The sequence below is a fragment of the Electrona antarctica genome (assembly GCF_951216825.1).
Source record: "Electrona antarctica genome assembly, chromosome: 15".
Lineage (NCBI taxonomy): Eukaryota > Metazoa > Chordata > Actinopteri > Myctophiformes > Myctophidae > Electrona > Electrona antarctica.
In genome coordinates this window covers 8,312,333-8,338,454 of record NC_136796.1, presented here as the reverse complement: position 1 = coordinate 8,338,454, position 26,122 = coordinate 8,312,333, and the positions used below count along the sequence as shown (strand labels likewise).

The 26,122-nt window shown below is 44.6% G+C and overlaps 1 protein-coding gene across 3 annotated transcripts in view; it reads left to right on the top strand.

Annotated features, from left to right (window-relative positions):
* The window catches only part of LOC306939055 (uncharacterized protein), a 67,733-nt gene that overhangs the window by 19,106 nt on the left and 22,505 nt on the right, over positions 1–26,122 (top strand). Inside the window, exons 14-28 of one of the 3 annotated variants that reach the window (XM_079523519.1) lie at positions 1,365–1,445; positions 2,853–2,972; positions 6,533–6,652; positions 18,910–18,999; positions 19,506–19,580; positions 20,228–20,274; positions 20,872–20,940; positions 21,052–21,079; positions 21,534–21,557; positions 21,935–22,006; positions 22,392–22,531; positions 23,075–23,194; positions 24,087–24,141; positions 25,762–25,809; positions 25,904–25,960. In XM_079523519.1, coding sequence (XP_079379645.1) covers positions 1,365–1,445; positions 2,853–2,972; positions 6,533–6,652; positions 18,910–18,999; positions 19,506–19,580; positions 20,228–20,274; positions 20,872–20,940; positions 21,052–21,079; positions 21,534–21,557; positions 21,935–22,006; positions 22,392–22,531; positions 23,075–23,194; positions 24,087–24,141; positions 25,762–25,809; positions 25,904–25,960 — 1,146 coding nt within the window. Of the gene's footprint in view, positions 1–1,364; positions 1,446–2,852; positions 2,973–6,532; positions 6,653–18,909; positions 19,000–19,505; positions 19,581–20,227; positions 20,275–20,871; positions 20,941–21,027; positions 21,080–21,533; positions 21,558–21,934; positions 22,007–22,391; positions 22,532–23,074; positions 23,195–24,086; positions 24,142–25,761; positions 25,810–25,903; positions 25,961–26,122 lie in introns of all 3 variants that reach the window. The other 2 variants (XM_079523518.1, XM_079523520.1) reach the window with 2 other exon arrangements.

The following is a 26,122-nucleotide window of genomic DNA, read 5'->3' as shown; positions in this document are numbered from 1 at the left end:
GCACAGATGGGACCTCTAGTGTAAGACAGTTCAGACTGCAGATGGGACCTCTAGTGTAAGACAGTTCAGACTGTACAGATGAGACCTCTAGTACAGTAAGACAGTTCAGACTGCACAGATGGGACCTCTAGTGTAAGACAGTTCAGACTGCACAGATGGGACCTCTAGTGTAAGACAGTTCAGACTGCACAGATGGGACCTCTAGTGTAAGACAGTTCAGACTGCACAGATGGGACCTCTAGTGTAAGACAGTTCAGACTGCACAGATGGGACCTCTAGTGTAAGACAGTTCAGACTGCACAGATGGGACCTCTAGTGTAAGACAGTTCAGACTGCACAGATGGGACCTCTAGTACAGTAAGACAGTTCAGACTGCAGATGGGACCTCTAGTGTAAGACAGTTCAGACTGTACAGATGAGACCTCTAGTACAGTAAGACAGTTCAGACTGCACAGATGGGACCTCTAGTACAGTAAGACAGTTCAGACTGCACACATGGGACCTCTAGTGTAAGACAGTTCAGACTGCACAGATGGGACCTCTAGTGTAAGACAGTTCAGACTGCACAGATGGGACCTCTAGTACAGTAAGACAGTTCAGACTGCAGATGGGACCTCTAGTGTAAGACAGTTCAGACTGCACAGATGGGACCTCTAGTGTAAGACAGTTCAGACTGCACAGATGGGACCTCTAGTGTAAGACAGTTCAGACTGCACAGATGGGACCTCTAGTGTAAGACAGTTCAGACTGTACAGATGAGACCTCTAGTGTAAGACAGTTCAGACTGCACAGATGGGACCTCTAGTGTAAGACAGTTCAGACTGCACAGATGGGACCTCTAGTGTAAGCCATTCACTTGAACGGGTCTGACGAGTATTTCTTTACCAGTTTAGCAGCAACGTGATGTATTGATTGATTGATTGATTGAAAAATGTATTAACAGTTTGCAGAATTACAGTACATTTCAAGCACAAACTTAATACAAAGGCTGTTAACTGTGAGTGGACGACCCAATTAAGCATTACACTTGTTTCCAATAGGGTCCACCATGTTCAATTCATCAAAAACATTTAGAGACGTACAAATAGACACTTCTATATAGACAAAGGACAGAACAGGAATTCATCATGTAGGGTGGTAACTTCCCATCAATAGCTTTAAAAAATAAACTGATGCCAGTGCCTGGATCTCCTCTCAGAGAGGGAAGACCAACCTACCCTGTCATAGAGGGTAGGTTATGGTGAATATACGGGAATAGAATTATAGTAAAGCTTACATGTCTTACATATAGTAAAGCTTACATGTCTGTAGATGTCCAGATAAAGGTTTAATTTTATACTTATTGCTTGACTGACAATCTTTAGCCTTGAAGATGCTGGCAGACTGGAGGACGGAACGCAAGGAGAGCAGCTTGATAACTGTCATCACACCAGGAGACAAGCTGGGTAAGTATTAGGGTTTGTCTCATGTGTTCTATGTCATGTTTAAGGCTCAGATTATTATTATTGTTTTTAGTATACTTTTGTGGCCTACTGGGTTGGGAATGCATGCCCTACTATGGCTTTGCAATAGAGGGTATGCGTGTGATGCGTGTGATGTCATACCCGGAAGTTATGCGGGAACACCTGCTGAGTGGCAAAAACTACTTACTGGCCTTAACAGCCCATACATCCAAACAGAAAAGTCCTATCTGATTGCATTAAACGACATTAAACTCACTTAGCCACTCGATTTGCCACTCACTTTATGCACGTGCATAACCTCTATACCACTGTTGTGGGGCGAAAAATAGTGTGTGTGTGTGTGTGTGTGTGTGTGTGTGTGAGAGATTAGTCAACGTATAGCCCATGTGGTGTGTGGATAATTATTGGATAGAACTCCATAGTGTGTGTGTCTTATTAGTCAACATATAGCCCGCCCCATGTGGTGTGTGGATAATTATTGGATAGAACTCCATACAAAGGTGGCAAGGTCTCCCATTGATAGACTTTTTAAGTTAACCTGGGAACTGCATGACCTGTATGACCTATGGAGCCGTTGTGCACCTTAGTATCAAACTATTTCTTAAACCCTGTCTTCAGAGTATGGCACTATTTGCATGGAATATGTGAACATGGATCTAAAATAGCGTAAACATTATATTACAATGTGAAATACATGACATAACATTACATTATGATGTGGGTGCGATGCGTGTGTTTTGCAGTATGTGTATTCATGAATTGTTATAAAAGACAATACATTGTATTAGATGTTGTTCTCCCCCAGAGGGGGAAGGGTGATGGCTTCTGTGTGTCTCTGGCTGGTGGATTTCAACTTGGGCTGATGCATACATAATTGAAGTATATGTGCATAATTTGAGTATAGGTGGGGACCATTTTCTACAAAGGCTGAGTGAGTTTAAAAGTAATCAGACCTGACTGGGCCTGGGAGACAGGAGGGAAAATGTCATCAAAATTACCCTCGGCCAGGGTACGTTGGAAATAGATGGACAGATATTCTGTGTTAGCTGATCTGCTTGATTGTGTCCTGAAGGACACAGCCATGCCCTTGATTGCTGGGTAGGGTTTGAATTAGATTCAGGCAGTAACCGGAATCCAGTGAAGGGAGAACAGAAAGGCGGGTAGAGAGAGAGAGATGAACATCTAGGGAGTATGTATTGCTGTCTTATTATTATTATATCTCTGTGAGCCCGATGGATGTGAAGATGGCTTGTGCAATGTTCTGATTATTAAATATTATGTAATGATGAGGAGACGAGGGCAAAGAGCAACAGATGACCAAGTGAGATTTGGAATATTTTTCTTTTCTTTTTTGTTATATATTTTTTTCAATGTTGCTTGCCTTTTCAGTTCCTGTCCCTGACAAGACGACAACCACCAGCAACGCCTCTAAAGAGCCAGTGTCCGGTAAAGAAAGTAAAGTTGCTACAGAGAAGAAAGTGTCAACAGAGTGCCCTGACACTGAGACGGGTGAGAACCATTGAGACGAAACGTTTTGTGAGGTGCAATTGATGAGATGCATCCGGCCTTTTACCACTTTTTCTCCCCAATTAGGTCATGATTCCCCTAATCTGAGTTCCCATAAGTTTTATTTGATTCCCCACACATTTCTACCTTGGACATTGTCCTCGCAAAATGAGGACATTTAAAAGAAGGCTGAGTGAATTTAAAAGTTATCACAGCTGACTGGGCCTGGGAGAGGGGAGGGGAAATGTAGGACACTTGGCCAGGGTGTCGTAGGAAATAGATGGACAGATGTCCTGTGTTAGCGGATCTAAGTGTGGAGGAAGCGGTGTAGGGCTCGATTGTGTCCTGAGGGACATAGCCATGCCCTTGATTGCTGGGTTTGAATTAGATTTATCCAGTAACCGGAAACCAGAGAGAGAGGAGAGAGAGAGAGAGAGGGAGATGAAACAGAAAAGATGAGAGAAAGAGGGAGAGAGAGAGCGAGAATTTGGGGAGGTTGAAGATCAGGCGTGTTGAGGATTTCTGGATTAGCTCAAGAATTTTAAGGGAGCATGCATTGCTGGTAAACCAGCAGCATGCATTGTTAAACCAGACTTTATGCACAAGATGGGTAAATAAAAGATCTCTGAAGAATCGCCTGGTCTGAGTGGTATAATTTCCAAGTTAAGATTGTATACAAACTGATGAAGACACGACTTCTCAAAGTAGAGACATCGCGTGAACATGAACAAATGCACTTTGGGTAGAGTATATAAACACACAGAATCTGCAAAGAGGTGGGTCCTAACATGACAAGTTCTTAATTTACACGACAACAACTGGCTTGATTCCAGCAAGGAGTGCAGTTTAGGCCGGAAGTCTGACAGTGCCCCATTGATGAATTGTAGCAGGGAGTCTCGACCCGATAAGATAGCGTCTGTGCGAAAAGGTACAGTCTGCCTAGCCGAATGCTGTACGCTTGGCAGATGCCCATTCCCTTCAGAGACCTTGACCTTAATTCATCAGTGTAAAACTCCTCGCACCAGCAGGAACTATGAGACCGAGGAAGACATGGTCTGAGTACTTGAAATGTAAGAATGTAAGGAGGACACATGGAAAAATAGAACAGCAGACTTCAGCATTATATGGAAATCTCAGCACACATGGTGAAATGAAAAATTATAGAGAATTAATTGTATATTTAGCGAGAGGAGAATTAATATTCTCCTAACAGCATCTTTTAGACTGCTTTAGTTACAGTAGTCCGATTTTTCCTCTATGCAACGAGGTACAGTATAAATTAGGCGTATGTGCTCCTCTCTGCAACTGGTGCTGTTGAATGGGAGTGGTCCACGATATACTGTTATTGGTTTCAGGGTGGGACATTTGTGCTTTACAACCTGGTGCTGCTGAATTGAAGAGACCAGCTTGATTAGTTTATTATTTATTTTATTTTCTTTACGGGGAAAAAAGCTTTGGGAAACTGTTTTCTCATGTTTTATTTATAATTAAGTTTATAATAAATGCTGCTAAGTGGGAGCTAATTATAATGTTGCATTTGATAGAACAAAACATTTGAGGGTATAGTATTTTGTTCATTATTTAAATTTTGTTATAAGAAATGCTGTTAAATGCACTTATAATTTCCTCCCCAGAGTTCATATATATTCTTAAATGCATTTAAAGAACACATGTTTGTGTTACTGTTAATTTTGTCAATTACCGGTAAAAACCCCCAAAAAACAAATTTAAAATAATAATTTTTTAATATCGGCTATCGGTCTCTTTGATCACTACTAATCGGTATCGGTCATGAAAACTAGGGATCTGTCGATCCCTAGTTCTAATGTCACACATGTTATTAATCATATTGGGGTCACTCACAGAGAGATACTGTACATACATGGAACATTGTTAATTGCAACAAAGTGGGGCGACTGTGGCTCAAGAGGTAGAGCAGGTCGTCCAATGATACATGGGTCGGCGGTTCGAATCCTGGCTCCTCCTGTCTACATGTCGAAGTGTCCTTGGGCAAGACACTGACCGCCAAATTGCTCCCGATGTGCTGGTTGGTACCTTGCATGGCTTCCGCTGCAATCGGTGTATGAATGTGTGTGTGAATGGGTGAATGAAATGCACAATCTATGTAAAGCGCCTTGGATAAAGGCGCTATATAAATGCACCATTTACCATTTAAAGTGACAGTGTCATCTAAAAGCAAGAGTGACAGGCTGCCACCAAGAACACAAGACCTCGTCCATCAAAGAAGGAGAGAAGACTGGGATTGTTTGCACCAGATAGTGCTGTCATAGCTACAATTATTTTATCTTAAACCTGCAATCTGGAACTTATTTTATTATTTAATAGTGAGCGGTAGATGGTTGGTCTCGGTCACACTGGAGACCAGGATTTGAATCCCAGCTAGTATCACAGAAAATGGGAACACAAGACTACCTGTGTGTGTGAGACGTGGGTGCCTGGCCCTTTAGAAGACCCACACCCACTGTTGAGCTCACCAAATGAGCTCACGTCAACTTTGGTTACCATTCTGTGCACAGTACCATTTTGTACTAGCGGAGAGGCGTGGGATTGTCTAATTATAAGATTACGGGGCATAATAACTGTTAATATCTTTGGTAGAACATAAATGTTACAGATTGCAGCTTTAACATTGTGATCATGATTATTAGTCAAGATCATTGTTTTTTTTGTTTGTTTTTTATAGATTAACCCATTCATAGATTAATGGATTGCATTTTATAGCGCTTTTCAAAGCACTCGAAGCGCTTTCCATTCATCCATACATTTGGAGGGGATTTTCTTAATGCCCTTGTTCATTGTTTTTATCTGTGCTATTTTTTTAGGGGTATGAGAACGTACACTTGGATATCACAATATGTTTTGTGATTTAAAAGCATGTCTACTGGTAGGCTATTGGAAAAAAAAATATTTCTTTGCTTGGAATCATGCTTGGAATGCAAATGTGATTTCCTTTGCTTTGGCCTAGTCCCACACACCTTTATTATGATTAGAACCCTACCATTGCTTAGATTGCACACTGCTATGATGTGGAGGTTAAAGAGACTATGATGGTAACTAACAGGTTTACGAGACGATCAGGTTTTGCCAAGAAGAAATTACAAGTTAAGAATACAAGAAATAAGCATAGGAAACCAACACATGCCACAGACACTGGCCCATGTCATTTAGCTACTTTTGGTGTTTATAACTTTAAGAGTAGGAACCTTGCACACAGTGTGCTACGACCGAAGACGTACAAACTTTGTTTTACGTTATTCCATGATTAGGCCTTTTCTGTATTTTTTATGTATATGTGTGTTTATTTATTATTGTTGTTGGAAATGTCTGAGGAATCCAAACAATTATTGCCAATACAGCATTATTATTGTTGTTATTATTTGTACGATGATGTTGTCTCTGTAAGCCCGAATCTGACGATGGATGTGAAAATGTCTTGTGCAATGTACTGGTTATTAAATATTATGTAATGATGAGGAGATGAGGGCAAAGAGCAACAGATGACCAAGTGAGTTTTTTTTTCCCAATGTTGCTTGTCTTTTCAGTTCATGTCCCTGACAAGATGACAACCACCAGCAACGCCTCTAAAGAGCCAGTGTCCGGGAAAGAAAGTAAAGTTGCTACAGAGAAGAAAGTGTCAACACAGTGCCCTGACACTGAGACGGGTGAGAACCTTTGAGACAAAACGTTTTTGGGAGGGGGTTGAGTGGGAGGTACCAAAACACAATTGATGAGATGCATCCGGCTTTGTAATTAAAGCTTTCATGCTTCATTGATTGCACACACATACGTACATGAACATTTATTTAAATGTGGGGGGTCTTTTTACCACTTTTAGTCATGATTCCCCCCACACATTTCTGTGTTGTCACTGCTGTAGTCTTACTACTATCCAACGTATAGTAACGCAGAGTAACGCATCTTGGGTGACAAATACGTAACTGTGTTCCACCTCAGCATTCCATCTCCAAGAGGTTTAGCACTTTGAAAAGGGGATAGCCCAAAAATTTACTGTAATCCATGTAACTCGAGAACTGTTCGCCCCACGACTTCAAATTCGACACACGCGTTCCACACCCCCAGTGTCGGACCCACGGTTGTCCAGACCCGCCACAAAAGGCCTCTGCCCAGGCTCTTGACAGGGCCCCTGCCCAGGGTCCATATAGGGTTGCTGGCCTGTTCTGACATGTCACATCACAACACTCCATATTTGGGCATGCCTGGCGCAGAACCATATTTGGGCATGCCTGGCGCAGAATTCCATATATAGGAATAACGGGCTGCAGAGATGGAGAGATCCAGAAATCTCCATATATGGGCATTAATGACAGATGGGTGGACGGGTACTCTGACACGGGTACAACGGGTATTGCATAGCTGGGTGGGGCATGGATCCCCAACTTCTATCACTACCGACTCGGTGCGCTGCAGGCACCGGTCTATAGTTAATTTAATGGCAAAATGGCCGTCATGTGAATATTGTGAATTGAGTGAAATGGATTGAAAATTCAGGCTGAGTTCAGGTTTTCAATCTGAAATGACACGTCAGCTGGATTCGACTGTTTAGTCGGATATAGGTGCTTTCCTACTGTAGATGGCAGGCCCTTGAACAGGGAGCAAGAAAAAAGGGAGCAGGACCCATCGCATGCAGAAAATTGTACTGTACTAGAATTTTTGCGAGCCTCCGCCGCGCTCAAGTTTAACACCAAAAAAGTAAAAAGGAAAGTAATGGTGTTACATACAAAACTGTGACCCATACAATTAGGTAATGGCAGTCCGGCTTCCCATCATGCACCTGTAACCCAACAAGCCAATCAGACGAAGGAATTCGCGGTGCGATGCTAGGGGTAATATTGGCGAAAATAAAGTAAAATAAAAATATGCAAGCACATTGAAGGTAGTAAAATAAGCTTACATTGATGCCAGATCACAGACCAATGTTGTGCGAGGGGCGTGGAGGCATGCAGAGCGCCGTCACGTTTGGATATAGAAGTGGGAGCAGTGTTAGCGTAGTGCAATGCTACGGAATATGGGGACGTGGAAATGGTGTGAATGTAATTATGATGTAATATCACTGCCATTCTAGGGATAGCAGTGAAGGAGCTCTTCGTGAACTCTGAGAATTGTGGAATAGCAAGGTTTGGGTGGAGCCGAGAGTCGTTGGCAGTTGCCCAGTATGGGCCATATTCGGACCGCAGCCATCTTGCCAGCAAGGTGCTACTTCCCATAGACAGCCCATTCATCCAAACAGAAAAGTCCTATCTAATTATATTAAAGAACGTCAAAATCACCAACATTGCAGCTGCAGGGAAAGCCTGAATTATCCTCTTTCAATCTGTAAAGTGTTTGTTTCATAAAAATCCACCGTAGACATTTTATGAGCTACTTCCTGTCAAGAAATTCCTTGCAGAGGCTCTTTTTCGAAGTGCTGGAGTTTGGAAGTGCTCGATGACTATCACTCAACGGCCCATGCGTACCACCTGTTTTGAATGTGCACATAATGCAGGAGGCAGCAGGAGGTTTCTTTACTGATAACGAGCGCTTCCATACTTAGAAAATAATCATGGCCAATTAGATCACAAGCCACCAAAACAAAAAGGGAAGCCGTAGAAAAGGAAGATGCATCGGTATGCAACTAATGGACATTTGCAGTGGCATCGTAAGCTACTTTGCTTTACAATGCTTTTTGTCCAGCTTTGTCTTTTTGTGTGTACCCCATAGCGATGATTTGATTGGCTGAGCACCCCATAGAGATGTTTTGATTGGCTAGGTTGATAGGTTGATCGATAGGTTCCAGGTTACGTCATCATATAGCGTCAGCCTCGTCGCCAGGTCCACGACAAAGCCGATATGCAAATGGCGTTTGGACAGGAAGTGTCAAAAGGCGATCTAGACGCAGAGTGAGTTAAGGGCCTTAAGAATTATAGAGAATCAAGGAAGTGGCAAAAACAGCCACTACGCTTTTATTTTGTTTGTTTGTGGTTACAGTTTATTTTCTTAGTCACAAATCAAATGAGATTCTAAAACGTGATGCAAGGCTCGGCCAATCTGTGAATCCGATGGGTTTGGTTGGCCAATCAGGGAGTTAAGGGAGGACCCGCTTCTGGGAGGCTGGCGGACCACGGCCAGATCACTCTGACTCAGACATAACCATAAACAAACCCGATATGCCCATATACAGTATAGGCATATATGGAGATTTGTTTGTCTAGACTAGAGCCACAGATCCGACCGCAATGCCTATATTATGTTCATGTGCATAAATGGGACTGACTCGGCTCACGCATCAGCAAGGACTCGAGGAGGGAGTGTCGTGATATGCTGTTGTCCAGAACTACCGGTCTGACCGATATGTCCATATAATATCTCAAATGTATGTAACGCTTTTGTAAGTACCCAAAGACGCTTTACCTTTGGGAGGAGGAGAAGACAAAAGAAGTAGAAATAGAGCGGATGAGGGAGTTTGAGACGTCGATGAGGATTTCCGATTTATTGCTAGTGTTGTAGTCGAGACCACCTAAAGCGAGACCAAGACAAGACCAAGACCTAGCAGGTCGAGACCGATACCGAGACCAAGACCGCTGCGAGCCTAGGGGGCCGAGACCAAGACCAAGACCTAGCCGGTCGAGACCGATACCGAGACCAAGACCGCTGTGAGCCTAGGGGGCCGAGACCAAGACCAAGACCAAGACCTAGCAGGTCGAGACCGAGACCGAGACCAAGACCGCTGCGAGCCTAGGGGGCCGAGACCAAGACCAAGACCAAGACCAAGACCTAGCAGGTCGAGACCGAGACCGAGACCAAGACCATTTTTCCCTCTTATTTGATAGGCACAGAAAACAATCTTGATCTGAAACACTGCAGTGCAAATAGATTTTACAAAATTAGGTATAGGCCTACTACAGCATGATTCATTCAAATATTTATTTTAAATATCAATTAATGAATAACAATGAGGCATGCACATCAGAGCCGCCTGGGAGAAACATTTTTGTGTTAATTAATGAATCAATATCCAAAACTATACAAAATCTATAAGGCCAAACCTTATTAGAAAAAAATATTAATATATGAAAGCCCTTTCAAATGTCCTATTGGAATTGCAGGTGCTGCCAAATAAGTAATTACCCTCATGCCAGTCAGTTGCGCAAATATATAGGTCAGATCAATTAGCAGAGCGGACCAGCTTCTCACTGACTGCAGCACAATGACCAGCGCTTCTTAAAGTTTACTTACTTTAATAATATGACATAGCGTTGGATCTCCAGACAAACAAACCTTGGATTATATAATTATTGGATTATAAAATTCTTCAAATGACTAGCATGAGCCACAAGGTAAGAAACTAGAATGATTCACTGTTCACAGTCAAACCCTGCAGCGGTTGTTCTTCAACCCGTCGCATTCCCATCAAAGTAGCCTGCTGATACCCACACTTTGTGATCAACCTTAATTTGCTTATTTTATTTGTAAAAAGCAACACTGTATTAAGACATGGTAGTATAATATTGGTGCAAAATGGAAATATGTAATTAAATAGTTAAAAGAGAGAGAGAGAGAGAGAGAGGCAGACGGAGAGAGAGAGAGAGAGAGAGAGAGAGAGAGAGAGAGACACAGACAGACAGACACACAGACGGAGAGAGAGAGAGAGAGAGAGAGAGAGAGAGAGAGAGAGACACAGATAGGCAGACAGAGAGAGAGAGAGAGAGAGAGACACAGACAGACAGACACACAGACGGGGGGAGAGAGAGAGAGAGAGAGAGCTAGCCCCGTTCCCATTTCAAAGAATAAAAAAAAGCTGTCTAGCGCGAGGCCTCGCAAGCCGCACCGACGCCGTTCGCACTATACCAAAAAAGTCAGGCTGTGGCGCTGTGTAACTCTCCGCCACCCGGCCGACACTTTATTTATGCCAGCCTGATATCATTTCATACAATCAGAACATGTTCTAACCCAATTTCAATAGATTTAAGATTACGTGTGCTCTAATTCAGCGCTGCGCTGCGCTCCTACGGCTGTCTTTAATGTTAATATGAATGGGATCAGTCCTTGCGATCGGGTTGATAGAACGTTTTGCATTGTCTCGTCTCGAGTGGTCTCGGTGGGGGAAGAGACCCGAGACAATTGGTCCGAGACGAGACCAAGACAAATGAAGGGCGAGACCAAGACGAGACCGCAAGACAAAAAAGGTGTGAAGCGCGAGACCGAGACAAGACCAAGACAAATGAGGGGCGAGACCAAGACGAGACCGCAAGACAAAAAAGGCGAGAGGCGCGAGACCGAGACAAGACCGAGACAACGAAAATGTGGTCTCGAGACCGGTCTCGAGACGAGACCATGTCTCGAGAACTACAACACTATTTATTGCCGTTGAGTTTGAGGAAATTATTTTGCATCCATATCTTTACTTCTGTGAGACAGGCAGTGAGGTCAGAGAGGTATAGCTGTGTGTCATCGGCTTAGCAGTGGAACTGGAGTCCATGGTGGCGGAGAATCTGACCAAGTGGATATAGATGATGAATATGTGGATATACCCTCTATTTCTATTGGGTTATGTGTGGATGGTGGGTGGATTTGATTGGCCAAATCCAGTTACAAAAACATCAAGATTTGATTGGGTAAGCTTTAGGTGAAGTTGTGCTCTGGTCAACCCAACCACTATATCGAATCTTACACAAAACGTTTGCATTCACAATTTCACATGGTCTCACATCGTTCAATAGGCATGTAACGATATATTGTAAATCGATTAAAATCTATTCAAACTGGTGAGAATCTAAATTAATTGCGCAATAAATCGCAATTTGAATCGTGATGCAAACAGCAGAAGGCACGTAAAAGAAGATAACTAAATACAGGATCTGAAGAGAATTGAAACCAAAAAAATGCAGTTATTTGCTAGTGGAGGGACTTTAATTTGCACACATCGGAGATCACGGAGGTTCCCATAGGAATGAATGGACTAAACGGAATTGCGGACATCACGCAGAGTTCAGAGGAAACGAGGCACAAGTCACCTGGCGAGACTCGGGCCATGTTTACACGGTACCAATTAGAGCAGAAAACGACAAAGTGCCGTTGCGTTATCACTTTTTATCCTGCGTTCATGCGGAGACGCAACAGTGATTGAAAACGCTGTAGTGTGCAAGCCAGGTGGGATGGTGGTGGTGAGACGCGCTGTCCGATAGACCAGTCACAACGCATGTGTAGAACCACTCCCCGTTCTACTTCCTATCACAACTGTGTTTGTATACACTGACATAATAGTGAGCCGACGTGAGCCATGACGTCACATGTTTTGCGATTTCCCCCGTATTGCCTGTTTACAAAGATTTCCACTCTGGAAGGGGCTTTAACTTTTTTGTATTTTCACTGAAGTAGCTCACTACGCATCATTACGTGTATCATAATAATTATGGGTGAGATTAAGAGCCGTGCTGTAGCACTCTCTCCCCTGGACCGCCAGTTTTGGACTTGTCTCCGTGTCCAGGCCAGACCGACAGATGTTCAGTGCACTGTACTGCATAAGCACATTCGTTCATAACGTTTTACACCAGCAGGGAAAAAGTGAAGTGAAGAGAAATGTCTATTTCATGTTCATATCTGATCTTGAGAAGAATAGACCAATTTAAAATGCAAAAGCACAATGACTCTCAGGTTACTGTCTGAGTGTACATCCTAACCTCATGCCCCAAATGTTGCTGGAATACAATTGAATGAGTGTTGTCTCACTCAGCCTGATATGGTAATATGTACAAGTTAATCCAAAGCAGCGTAACCACCAAGGCCTATTTCACGAAAACAGAATTAAGTAAGCCAGGATTTAAGCCGAAACCAGGCTTGTTGAAGCCTAGTCCGTACAGACTGGTTTATTCCGTCCCACTAAAGCCAAGTGAGGCTGAGAAGGGGCAGATTTGTCGAGCCAGGATCATACAGCCTGGCTGAATGCACAACGTGCATGTTTTTCCTCAGTAGACCATGCAGTGGAGCATAGATGTACTGATCCTTCTTCTTCGTGGGGTATTATGGCAGTTAGCATCCTTAATAGTTGCATTATCGCCCCCTTCTGTATATCTGTTGGCAGTGCCAGAAACAAATATGTAATTAATGTTGCATTTGGAATCAAATAAGGTAAACCAAAGCTTTGAAACTTGAGATATGAGGTTTCTTGTGGACAGAGTGGAACAGAGAAAGGGTTGGGAGGGGGCAGGACCCTGAACAGACACAGAGTGGAACAGAGAAAGGGTTGGGAGGGGGCAGGACCCTGAACACACAGAGTGGAACAGAGAAAGGGTTGGGAGGGGGCAGGACCCTGAACACACAGAGTGGAACAGAGAAAGGGTTGGGAGGGGACCCTGAACACACAGAGTGGAACAGAGAAAGGGTTGGGAGGGGGCAGGACCCTGAACACACAGAGTGGAACAGAGAAAGGGTTGGGAGGGGGCCCTGAACACACAGAGTGGAACAGAGAAAGGGTTGGGAGGGGGCAGGACCCTGAACAGAGAAAGGGTTGGGAGGGGGCAGGACCCTGAACACACAGAGTGGAACAGAGAAAGGGTTGGGAGGGGACCCTGAACACACAGAGTGGAACAGAGAAAGGGTTGGGAGGGGGCAGGACCCTGAACAGAGAAAGGGTTGGGAGGGGGCAGGACCCTGAACAGAGAAAGGGTTGGGAGGGGGCAGGACCCTGAACACACAGAGTGGAACAGAGAAAGGGTTGGGAGGGGGCAGGACCCTGAACACACAGAGTGGAACAGAGAAAGGGTTGGGAGGGGGCAGGACCCTGAACACACAGTCTGCACCCTGTCTGTTGGGAGGGGGCAGGACCCTGAACACACAGTCTGCACCCTGTCTGTTGGGAGGGGGCAGGACCCTGAACACACAGTCTGCACCCTGTCTGTTGGGAGGGGGCAGGACCCTGAACACACAGTCTGCACCCTGTCTGTTGGGAGGGGGCAGGACCCTGAACACACAGTCTGCACCCTGTCTGTTGGGAGGGGGCAGGACCCTGAACACACAGTCTGCACCCTGTCTGTTGGGAGGGGGCAGGACCCTGAACACACAGTCTGCACCCTGTCTGTTGGGAGGGGGCAGGACCCTGAACACACAGTCTGCACCCTGTCTGTTGGGAGGGGGCAGGACCCTGAACACACACAGTCTGCACCCTGTCTGTTGGGAGGGGGCAGGACCCTGAACACACACAGTCTGCACCCTGTCTGTTGGGAGGGGGCAGGACCCTGAACACACAGTCTGCACCCTGTCTGTTGGGAGGGGGCAGGACCCTGAACACACACAGTCTGCACCCTGTCTGTTGGGAGGGGGCAGGACCCTGAACACACAGTCTGCACCCTGTCTGTTGCTCTCTAATGGGTTTTTAACAACCCTGTGTATTGTAATTGAAACACACGCACGCACGCACGCATGCACGCACGCACACACACACACAGATGGAGAGAGGCAGACATGGGTTGGAATCAGTTGAGTGTCATCCGCATAACAGTGATAACAGTGGCAGCGGTGGCCGAACGGATAGCGGCGCGGTCTAGATACCGGAAGGTTCCCAGTTCGAATCAGCCGTCCGACACGTTAAAATTACCACCGCTGAAATGCCCTTGAACAAGGCATCAACCACTACGATGAAATGTGTTCTATGAGCAGGGCCTGGCTGGAAACAAGTTCTTGAGCTTAGCCCAGATACCCTGGGTAAATATAGATTTCATTTCATTTCATTTCATTTCATAAGATAGATTGTGAGCCGAGATGACAGTGCCAAGGAATTTAGTGTACAGGGAGAAAAGGTGGTGACCAAGTACAGATCCCTGTGGGACCCCAGTTAGGAGTGTTCTGGGGGATGAAAGCAAACCTTTCCGAGAAACCTTGTAGGTCCGGTCGGTTAGGTAGGAGGAGAATGGTGTGGAAGATTGTTAATGGCAATGTGTACCTACAGTATATGATGTTTTATTGCAGACTAATAAAAATAAGGCAACATAAACGCATAATTGAATTAGTGTGTGGGGAAAAAAAACATTGTTTTTTTCAGATTGACATGATACAATGAACAGTAAAGACATCAGGATTAGTTAAACCTGGCTGTTAACCTGGTCCGGACTATGCTGTACTCTGTCTGGTTTTTCATGAACTTCAAACTCGCCCATGTGTGTCGCTGAAGACCAGAGAGAGTGCCCTGTGCCCGGCATCAAGTCGGTCGGTTAAGTGGTTGTCCAGAACCACCGATCGACTGATATGCCCATGTACTGTGAAGGCATATTCTGACGATTATGTCAGGGATCTACTGTACATTCAGTATTCAGTATAATATGGGCAAGGGACAAGGACAGCCTTAATAACTCATTTACCGCCAACATTGCCATCTAGTGGCTGAAAAGGAACTCACGGATTGCCACCCGTTCACTTCAACGAGTGTCTTAGTTTGAAAGCCGTTTTTGCCAGAAACTGCGAGTCAGGAAGTGAAAAAGCGATATGTAATATGCTCCACTCTGCTCAAGAGCTCCTGTGCTTGCTCCATGTGGTTTGGAGAGCAGGCTGATGTCATCCAAGTAGTCTAGTTCTGTCATGACTACTGCAGGGTGTCTTCTTGACCTCCTTGGTGTAAGAGTGAGGCCAAGATCCTGCTCTCGTCCACTGATGGCCTTCCTGAGCGCGTAGTCCAGGACTATGACAAAGAGGACGGGGGCTAGGGTGTCTCCTTGTATTACCCCAGACAGGTTATCATACTCCTCACTGTTGCCGTCTGGGGCAAATCAGTGAAATTGTTTTGTTCCAAAAAGAAGAATCAGATTCTAAACGATTCTAAAAACTGCATTCCCATAGACAGTGGAATGTATTTTTTTATTTTTTTTTCGTCTTTTTCTTCATTGCACCGCGTTACGAGTGCATACAGAACACAGTTTACGGTAAAAAGTAAACTATTCAGTAATCCACTGTCAGATTCAGTAGTACAAAAAAATTACGGCTGTGTGGGGTGAGTTTAGTGAATGATAAGGGGACGTTGCAGGACAACAGCAGTAGCTGTGTGGGGTGAGTTTAGTGAATGATAAGGGGACGTTGCAGGACAACAGCAGTAGCTGTGTGGGGTGAGTTTAGTGAATGATAAGGGGATGTTGCAGGACAACAGCAGTAGCTGTGTGGGGTGAGTTTAGTGAATGATAAGGGGATGTTGCAGGACAACAGCAGTAGCTGTGTGGGGTGAGTTTAGTGAATGATAAGGGGATGTTGCAGGACAACAGCAGTAGCTGTGTGGGGTGAGTTTAGTGAATGATAAGGGGACGTTGCAGGACAACAGCAGTAGCTGTGTGGGTTGAGTTTAGTGAATGATAAGGGGACGTTGCAGGACAACAGCAGTAGCTGTGTGGGGTGAGTTTAGTGAATGATAAGGGGACGTTGCAGGACAACAGCAGTAGCTGTGTGGGTTGAGTTTAGTGAATGATAAGGGGACGTTGCAGGACAACAGCAGTAGCTGTGTGGGGTGAGTTTAGTGAATGATAAGGGGACGTTGCAGGACAACAGCAGTAGCTGTGTGGGGTGAGTTTAGTGAATGATAAGGGGACGTTGCAGGACAACAGCAGTAGCTGTGGGGTGAGTTTAGTGAATGATAAGGGGACGTTGCAGGACAACAGCAGTAGCTGTGTGGGGTGAGTTTAGTGAATGATAAGGGGATGTTGCAGGACAACAGCAGTAGCTGTGTGGGGTGAGTTTAGTGAATGATAAGGGGACGTTGCAGGACAACGGCAGTAGCTGTGTGGGGTGAGTTTAGTGAATGATAAGGGGACGTTGCAGGACAACAGCAGTAGCTGCGCAGTGCGCATTGATACAACGCCAAATTGGTGTTTTTCCTCATCCAGCACCACAGACCAATCGGAAGCCTCTGCTCCATTTCAACCTTCATATGTCCCGCCTACCTGTGGAGAATAAGAGACTCTCCAGACTGAGTAGCGCAGTGACATTTTCAGATCCGCGGAACGCAGTGAATCAGTCGAACCCAGGCTGACTGTGCTCTGTACTGTACTTTGATTATGTTTGGAAAACATCTTCTGAGAAATGACAGCGTTACCGTGTGGGGGTTTCCCGGGGGGTCCCCGGAACATCCAGATCCCCAGGAATGCGCCCAGGGAGCCGGTCCAATATATTCAGGATTTGACCGTTATCCAGAGCTGTAGACGTGGTTTGGTCTCAAGCAGTTGTGTTTATTGAAATCAAGTACATATGAGTGAATACATGGTAGCCATACAATGCTGTTATGTGTTCCCGCGGAGTTAGACAGCCGTTATATAGCGAGTCGCGACTCATCCTCCTCCCTGACTTTTATTGCTCCGTGGTTACATAATCAGTACCTTCTAGAACAGCGATGTGGCAAACATTGTCCTTTGCCAACTAAGTTGTTTACCAGACTTAACAGACACCTTGTCTACTCTACCGTACCAAATAGGATGCCTTTCCCATCCCGTGGTTTCTTTCTCAACCACGTCACCATATCAGTACATAGTAAACTGGAGTCATGAACTGGAGTCAATGAGTCATGCAGCCAGTCATGTGCGGCGGTGGATCAGGGGTAGAGTGCCTGGATGGTAACCGTAAGGTTGCCAGTTCGAACCCGGGCTCCCCCAGAGTTACTGTCGAAGTGTCCTTGAGCAAGACACTGAACCCCGAATTGCTCCCGATGTGCTAGTTGGTGCCTTGCATGGTTTCCGCTGCCATCGGTGTATGAATGTGTGTGTGTGAATGGGTGAATGTAATGCACAATCTCTGTAAAGCGCCTTGGATAAAGGCGCTATATAAATGCACCATTTACCATTTACGTACACAGGAAAATATGATTACAGTGGTAATTGTAAGAGGTCAAGCAAGGCCTGTGAGATGTACAAGTATACAGCCTGAACACATGGATACAGTATGAGTTCATACAATGTAGATTACAGTTACAATGTAGATACAATAATCATATATGTCATTCTGATCACGGTGTACTACATTAAGATACCATAACAGGCGCTGTGGGCGTTTGGATCAGAAGGCGATCTCGGTGGTAAATTAGTATTAGTTAACTAGAAAAAGTGCCCTTCTGGGCACAGGTCTCCACCAGGAGGATAGGACTGTGTGAGATGTTTGGCAAAATGTTTAGGAGTAATATAAATAAGTAATATGTTTGCCTTTGATGGCAATTGGATGATTTGAGGCATTTTGTTCCAAAAATGTGTTTTGCAAAAATCAACCTGTTGGTGGCGCTATAACAGGCCAATGTGAAAAGGGTGGGATATATTCCTCAGCCTAGTAAGAAAATGTGTGAAAGATTTGACGTAAATTGCATGCTGCGTTCATGATTTGAGGCTTTTGTTCAAAACGGGGCAATCTTGCAAACTGTGAAAGCCAATTATAGCCAATTAGGATGGAATATGAAATATCGGACAGATCAGACTTGAGCACATGACCATAGAGATACTGTGTAACGATTGTTGAGATTTTTGGACAGAATCTGGAGGAGTAATATCCAAAAATGTGTTTTACAAAATTCGGCCTCCTGGTGGCGCTATAAAAGGCAGATGTGGAAAATGCAGGTCAAAGGTTTGTCCTTGGCCTCTAGGGAGTGTGCATGCAACATTTCACGCAGATCGGTGCAGTTTTAGGTAAACAATGTGAAAAGCTGCCTCATGGTGGCGCTATAACAGGCCGTTCTGAAAAATGCGGGGCAGAGGTTCATCGTTGGCATCCAGGGAGTGTGTGTGCAAAGTTTGGCATCGACCGGGTTAACGGTGCCGGAGATTAGCTGGTAACGGACGGACGGAAGGACACACGGACACACGGACACACACACACACGGACGGAGTGCAAAACATACTCTCTCCCCATGCCTTCGGCCTGGTGGAGACAATAATAATAATTGATTAGTTTTCCTTTCATCATTTTAAAGTTACTGCAGCTGTTGAGCCGCCTGGTGGTGCAATGACAGCACAGCATCCCTCCATTACAGAGCCTCCAACTACAGTCTCCAAGCTGGAAGGTGTGTGTGTGTGTGTGTGTGTGTGTGTGTGTGTGTGTGTGTGTGTGTGTGTGTGTGTGTGTGTGTGTGTGTGTGTGTGTGTGTGTGTGTGTGTGTGTGTGTGTGTGTGTGTGTGTGTGTGTGTGTGTGTGTGTGTGTGTGTGTGTGTGTGTGTGTGCGTGCGTGCGTGCGTGTGCGTGTGCGCGCGCGCGCGCGCGCGCGCGTGCGTGCGTGCGCTATTTTCAAAAGTTTATACATTTTGAAAACTGGGACATTCTGCATGATAAGTACTTTCTGTTTTTGGTACTTTAAGTATATTTTGATACCAATACCTTTGTACATTTACTCAAGTACATTTTTAATAACGGATACATTATTTATTATTTCCTCCACTGTATTTAAAGCTGTAATCCATACCATGTCCTGGATTTGAACCTACGTATGCAGGCCTCCCACCTTTCATTAATTGAAATAACTTTACATATGATATTAGAAATGATAACCTCTGATTTGTTTGTCCTTCACAGACACCAAGCGACCAAAGGTCTGCTGGACATGCAGTCAGAAAGGACATAAGGCAAGGCATTGTCCGCACTCAACAGGTGAGAGTGGATTTCAACCCACAGCCCTTGAAAGTTGTAAAACCTTGTAGTGAGAAAGATGAGGATGATGGTGATGATGGCCCGAATGAGAGGAAGAAGATGGTCATGACATGGATGGATGGATGGAGTAGATAGAGTACTAGATATATAGTTGGATAGATGGATGATATAATATCAATTAAATGAATTGATATACATATTTTTTAGAAATCTCTATGGAACAAATGAATGAGGTCTGGAACGATGGCACAAGCAAATGCTCGCCACTTTTATGTTTAATGTCAATTCTGATTTGTTTTCCTAATCGTTTAAAGCTACTGCTGAACCCCCTGGTGGTGAAATGACAGCTCACACCACTACAGAGCCTCCGACTAGAGTGTGTGTGTGTGTGTGTGTGTGTGTGTGTGTGTGTGTGTGTGTGTGTGTGTGTGTGTGTGTGTGTGTGTGTGTGTGTGTGTGTGTGTGTGTGTGTGTGTGTGTGTGTGTGTGTGTGTGTGTGTGTGTGTGTGTGTGTGTGTGTGTGTGTGTGTGTGTGTGTGTGTGTGTGTGTGTGTGTGTGTGTGTGTGGGACATCACTTTTAATTTGTCCTGTGTTACCATTTGCATAATCATTTGTCTTCCTTTCTTTGCATTTCGTTTTATCACAGCAAAGCATCACGCTTTGAGCGTCACGTCTTGCGTTCTGTGCTGCCAGGTAAACATGAATCGTGTTCTCACCACCATAATATTGACATCATCACCACACTGTGCTTGCTTGCCTCTTTCTATAATTTTATAAACCAGTGGTTCCCAAACATTTTCATGTCAAGGACCCTAATTGGCACTAATTAGCCCACGGACCCCCATTTGAAAAGATATGCCAGGGAGAGTTTTACGGCACTAGCAGTCATTCTCGACCTGTTTAATTACAAGGATCCCCAGTTTGACATGCATATTAGTCTACAGTCTATTCGTCTATTTGCATATTAGTCTATTCAATGGCATTTCTATCTCTGGGACCCCAATTTATATTGTAAAACCAATGTTAATGGACCAAATCCATTTGGTTCCATTTGTACACTCTCAGAGTTACAGACCCATAAGGGTCCATTGGGTTCCAAACTATCTGAACAATTCAGAATCATGGAACGCAGCGATTCAGGCTGGAACCCAGGCTAGGGACCCCCTGGAACTCCCTCAAGGACCCCTGGGGGTCCCCGGACCCCACTTTGGGAACCACAGCTATAAAGTACAATGGAAGATTCTCCGGTGGACTACAGATGATGAATTTATGTTTGACTGTATCATTCAGGACTGCGATGTGAAATGTAAGACGCAATCGCAATATGATGTTCACGTGAAAGGAAATCGTCACAAGATGGTGAGCCATATTTTCATATTTTATAATATTATTCACAAGTAATGAATTGACTTGGCTCAGAAGTTACTAGCTGTGTCCCCATAAAAGGTCTGTCTGTCTGTCTGTCCACAGAGAATGAAGACAATCTTTGGCACAGAAGGTACTACTACAGTATTATACTCTTGCAGTGGCGTGCACAGACATTTAGAGGGGCAGGTGCTCAAGTTAAAAAAGGGCACCTTGTGCAGCGCGTGGAACCGGCCGGTTTCCTTAATCCATTTTGGGCGGGAACCCCTTTTGGTGTTAGCATTATGTTATGCTTTAGCTATTGAAAAATAGCAGATCTACAAGCTCATAGCGCGCCACCGAGTGGCGTGCTATGAGCTTGTAGGTCTGCTATTTTTGAAAAATCAAAAAAAAAGAGAAAAAAATGTTTTTTTTGGGGGGGGGGGGTTTTCTTCAAAAGGGCACATTGCCAAAAGGGCAGGGGGTGCTCTAGCACCCCCTAGTGTCTATCTGTGCACGCCACTGTGCTCTTGTCTGATGTTAACCACATAACATGTAAAGTATGTGGCATTAATGCATCTTCTTAACCCTCTGTTCTACAATCACAGGAGATGAAGTGGAGCAAGGACTAGGTATGGTTTATTATTATTCTACTTGTTCTACATGCCATCACGTGCTATCAGAGTGCGTGCGTGCTTGCGTGGGGAAATGACCGGATGTAGTAGGCGGGATATAGATCGGATCTGAGCACAATAGAAAACAGGCTTTCCAGTGTTAGTTAATGAAAACAGCTTCATGCTGCGGCTACTCCTTTTGCCATAAGAACATTGAATGAAGGCACATAGTGAAGCTTTTTCTACAATGAGGCAAAATGCCTTCACTCAAAAGCGCCTCAACCAACTGCAACCTCAGAACACAGAGTTTGAATGAACATGAAAAATAACATAAAACACATTTTTATAAAACCTGCAAGTATGCATACTCTAACTGAAGCTTGCTATCATCTTAGTGTTCAGCATTCCTGTCTTCACTGCATTCATCAACTACATCAAGAATGAACAGCGCGCTGATCCAGTCATCGGTGAGTTGGACTGCATTATTTGTCATCTCAATATAACTTGGCGGGCCCCCAAGCCAAATATGATTCTTTTTGGGGGTCGCAGCCTGAAAAGGTTGAGAACCACTCCTTTATCCCACTTGACTCTTGTCCCTTTTGGTGTTAGCATTATGTTATGCTTTAGCTTGTAGGTCTGCTTTTTTTGAAAAATCGAAGACCGACTGACAGAAAACTGTCAGGATTTAGAAGACATTTTTAGAATCTGATCTCAGGTCAAAATGGGATAATAATGAATGGAGCATTTTCTTTTGGCAAGGTCTACTTCATATTGTGATGTGTGTCAGCAGGTCTACTTCATATTGTGATGTGTGTCAGCAGGTCTACTTCATATTGTGATGTGTGTCAGCAGGTCTACTTCATATTGTGATGTGTGTCAGCACCAGAGCTAAGGTTGAAGCTTTTTGCGTGTGCCGGGTTTGCCAGCGGTTGATACCTGCCTCCCAATTAAGAGCCCATCTGGGAAGTGATCAACACATCAAACAGACTCTGGTGAGTTATTCGGTTTTGTAAATTCTTTGTGGCCTAGTACGTTTTGATTTGGTTACCTAGGTGGCAAAGAGACCACATCATCACTTATTTGAGTTTAAACTTTTGCCGGTCTGGAATTGTCAATGGTCCCGATGGTCCTATGTTTAGCCGACGACAACGAAAATCTTAAAACGCGATCTAAATCATCCCGTCCAATTCTAAGAAAAGATCCTGTGTTAGATGGCCCTCCGCTGTCCAGTCGCTAGTCGCCTCCCGTTGTTGTCGATTGCATCGAGAGTGTTTTGGCTACATTTAGCTGCTACAGCCACATCCGGCATAACATCCGGTCCGTCGGTAAAAGTGCTCCGTTGCTATAAATCGATTGGGTGCTATAATTTAATGGATTAAATAACCCAGGGCAATTCGAGTGTTAATGACCAACCTACCACGTCTGAGCAGCGACGGCTACAGAAAAGACGGAGGGCTTATTACGGCGCCTAAGCCTCCACCAGAGGCGACTAAAGCTTTCTGTTTGTACTCTCTTTGTTTGGATGTGTGCTATAGATGCACCAGAATCCTACACAGTTACCATTTGCCTGGATGGATACGGAGCATAAGGAGGTCCTGGCATCATCGGCCTGGGAGGAGGAGAACGCTCAAGGACCTGGACACATGGTGCTCCAGGTGAAATAGCAAACAAAGCGCATTGGACCTTTTTTTATATATCATTTTTATCCCACAATTTTGTAACCCATTTTTCATCCCTGTGTCAATCATCTAATGTGATCCTGGGCTCTACACACCCTCTGCCAACCTAGTCCCCATATATGGGGGACATGGGGAGAGCAACGGACTTGAACTCGTGCTTCCTTCATGCCTGAGTGTCCAAGTTGCTCCTTTACACCTGACAGGGAGGAGTTTCCCTGGTTGGACGTAGCGCGTGGAAGGAACACGTTATTCCAACCAGTTCCTTTCCCCTCCATCAGGCGCCCCGGCTGGCCAGGGGGAGGCAGTTTAGAGACCAGGATTACTGCATGTTTTTTGTGAGGGTACCTGCCCTAGGGGACACTGAGAACACATGCAAACTCCGCACAGAAAGGCCCTTTCGCGGTGGACTTTTTTGTGTACTGTAATGTACATATACTCTGTTACAAGTAAAAGTCCATAATTCAAAATTAGAAAAGTAGAAAGTGCTCATTATGCAGAATGTATAAAATGACTTAAAATCTTTTGAAAATATCAGATCGACAAGACTCACAGATTGTAGATTGGCTATTTTCAAATGGCCGAAATGTATATAGGGCTGAAGTGGTTAATGTATGTTTCGTAATAATAATACAAATCTACAAAGTAACTAGTAACTCAAGTTTTCAAATAATTGTAGTGTAATAAAAGTACAATATTTGCCTCTGAGATCTAGTGGAGTAGAAGTAAAAGTGCGGAAACATGGAAATAATCCAGTAAAGTAAGAAATACCTCAATATTTTACTAAAGTACAATGCTTGATTTAATGTACTTACTAGTTACTTTACACCACTTTATTGCAATAAACCTGGATATGTTACATGTTTTTCAGATAATTGACCTTCCATGCAGGGTTTTTAAAATGCTCGGCAAAAGCTATCAGCATGGTGAGTACTGGCCAATCAAACATATTGGCCCACCTCAACGCACTTCCTACTTTATCCAATTGTTTATTTTTTTCTTCTCCTTTTTTTTTTCATTTTGAATGGCCAATTATTTTTTTCTCCACAAATTTAGTCGTTATGGCAATTAATTCCTCAACACACACATATTTGTGTTGTCACTGTTGTTGTTGTTGTAGCCTACTCCCTACGGAGCCCTCACCGGGAGGTGATGTTACTCCGTGATGTTACTCCCCATAGACATAAATTATAAAGGTAGACGCCTCTTCCGGCTCTGGGGCATCTGTATCTTGAGGGAAGGCAACATGGAGGCAACGCAAGGGGCCAGTGAGGCTATTCAACGTTGAAGCTCTGGGCCCTAGTGGTAGGAGGAGGGACTACAGGCGGACCCGTGGATTCATGACCGGGAAACCCCGTGCAGCTGGGCTTTAACATTGAGCGCTCGGTTGCACTTCCGCATTTGACCACCAAAATTTGGTGGTCAAATGCGGAAGTAGACGTTCTGAGACGGTACTTCCGGCAGTCTTCCGGGTGCTTCAAAACGCCACTGAGCAACTTCCACTGACATGAATAGCTGGGGGGGCGGAGCTTCGCGCCAGTTCAGTCTCTATCCTTTTATATACTCTATGAGGCAACGGGAGGCAAGCTTTCCCGAGATTCCTTGCGAAGCATAGTGGAAGCAAAGCGGAAGAACGGAAGGGGATGTTCGGTAGGGCAATCGGAGGCGTGACTCCCTATTTCCCAGCGGCACTTGCTTTGGCAATGTAAATGGAAGATCCCGGAAAAGACTGTGCTGTGATTGGCCACTAGTCACTTGAGTGGCAGCGACGCAGCGTACCTCAGCACTTCCACTTGACTTCCTCCTCCCGTTGGAGACAGGTCGCTCCGACGAACTGCAGCGGCAGTTGCCTGAGTTAATTAATTGTAGAACACTTTCCCTGCGATTCGCGAGTTGCCCGAGTTATGTTTTCATTGTTTAATCCACGTTTTCAATCAGTTTTAAGTCATACGGGCAATCCACCGGACAGAATGGGATATGAGACGCGTTTTGATGACGTCATCGCAAAAAGGTCTGTCGCGCCGGCGTGCAAAGGGTTATGGGAATTGGAATATTTTTCAACACCACAACAAGCGATTACACCATTTAAAGCGGATTTTCATGACAAGCAACTCAGCGGTCGATGCAGTGGCTGTTCAAAGGTAACTTTATACTTAGGCAGTCTAGGCTAAAAGACCCACCGAAACGTTCTTACTGACTGGTTCCGCCCCAGCCTGTAGGAGTATGTGCGATGACCAATATCCCTCTACCCGCCCGGCTTCTCTCCCCAAAACACAAGCCAATTGTCTTTGCATAGGCGCTCGAGAAAGCCGGGCGCACCATGGTGGATTCGAACCCGGGCACATTCTTATGGTTTCCAATAGGGGTGTAAGGGTACAAGAAAATGTTACTTTTGTTTAGTTTTTGCTTTTGTCTGGTGAACAACTAGTTTTAATCGATGGTAACAGTAACACACCTGTACCAAAATGAATGCCCTGTAACAAAATGGTTTGGTACCAATACGTGTACACCACTATTTTCTAATGATTCTGGGTTTTTTCTTACAGTCTGCGAGATGCTTGATCATCAGTACTTCCAAAGTGGCTGGCTACAGGGTTAGTGATTTTAATATAGCAGTTCATTATCTAAATAATGTTTGTGTTTTATATAATTACATTAGATTTTCTGTTTTTGTGTGTGTACGCATAGCTCCAAAGATCGCCACACTCGATGGGCTGCAGAGCAGCCACAAATATCCTCAGCTAGGTGAGTACCACTACATCCATAACTATAATTATTATTATACAATTCATATATAATTATGTGAGCATCCACATGAATAGTTGTGGTGTTTGGAGCAGAGCATGTGAGAGGAGTGGAGCGGGGGGGAAAAGCCGCTCCTCGCTACAGAGGGTGGTTGTTACGATT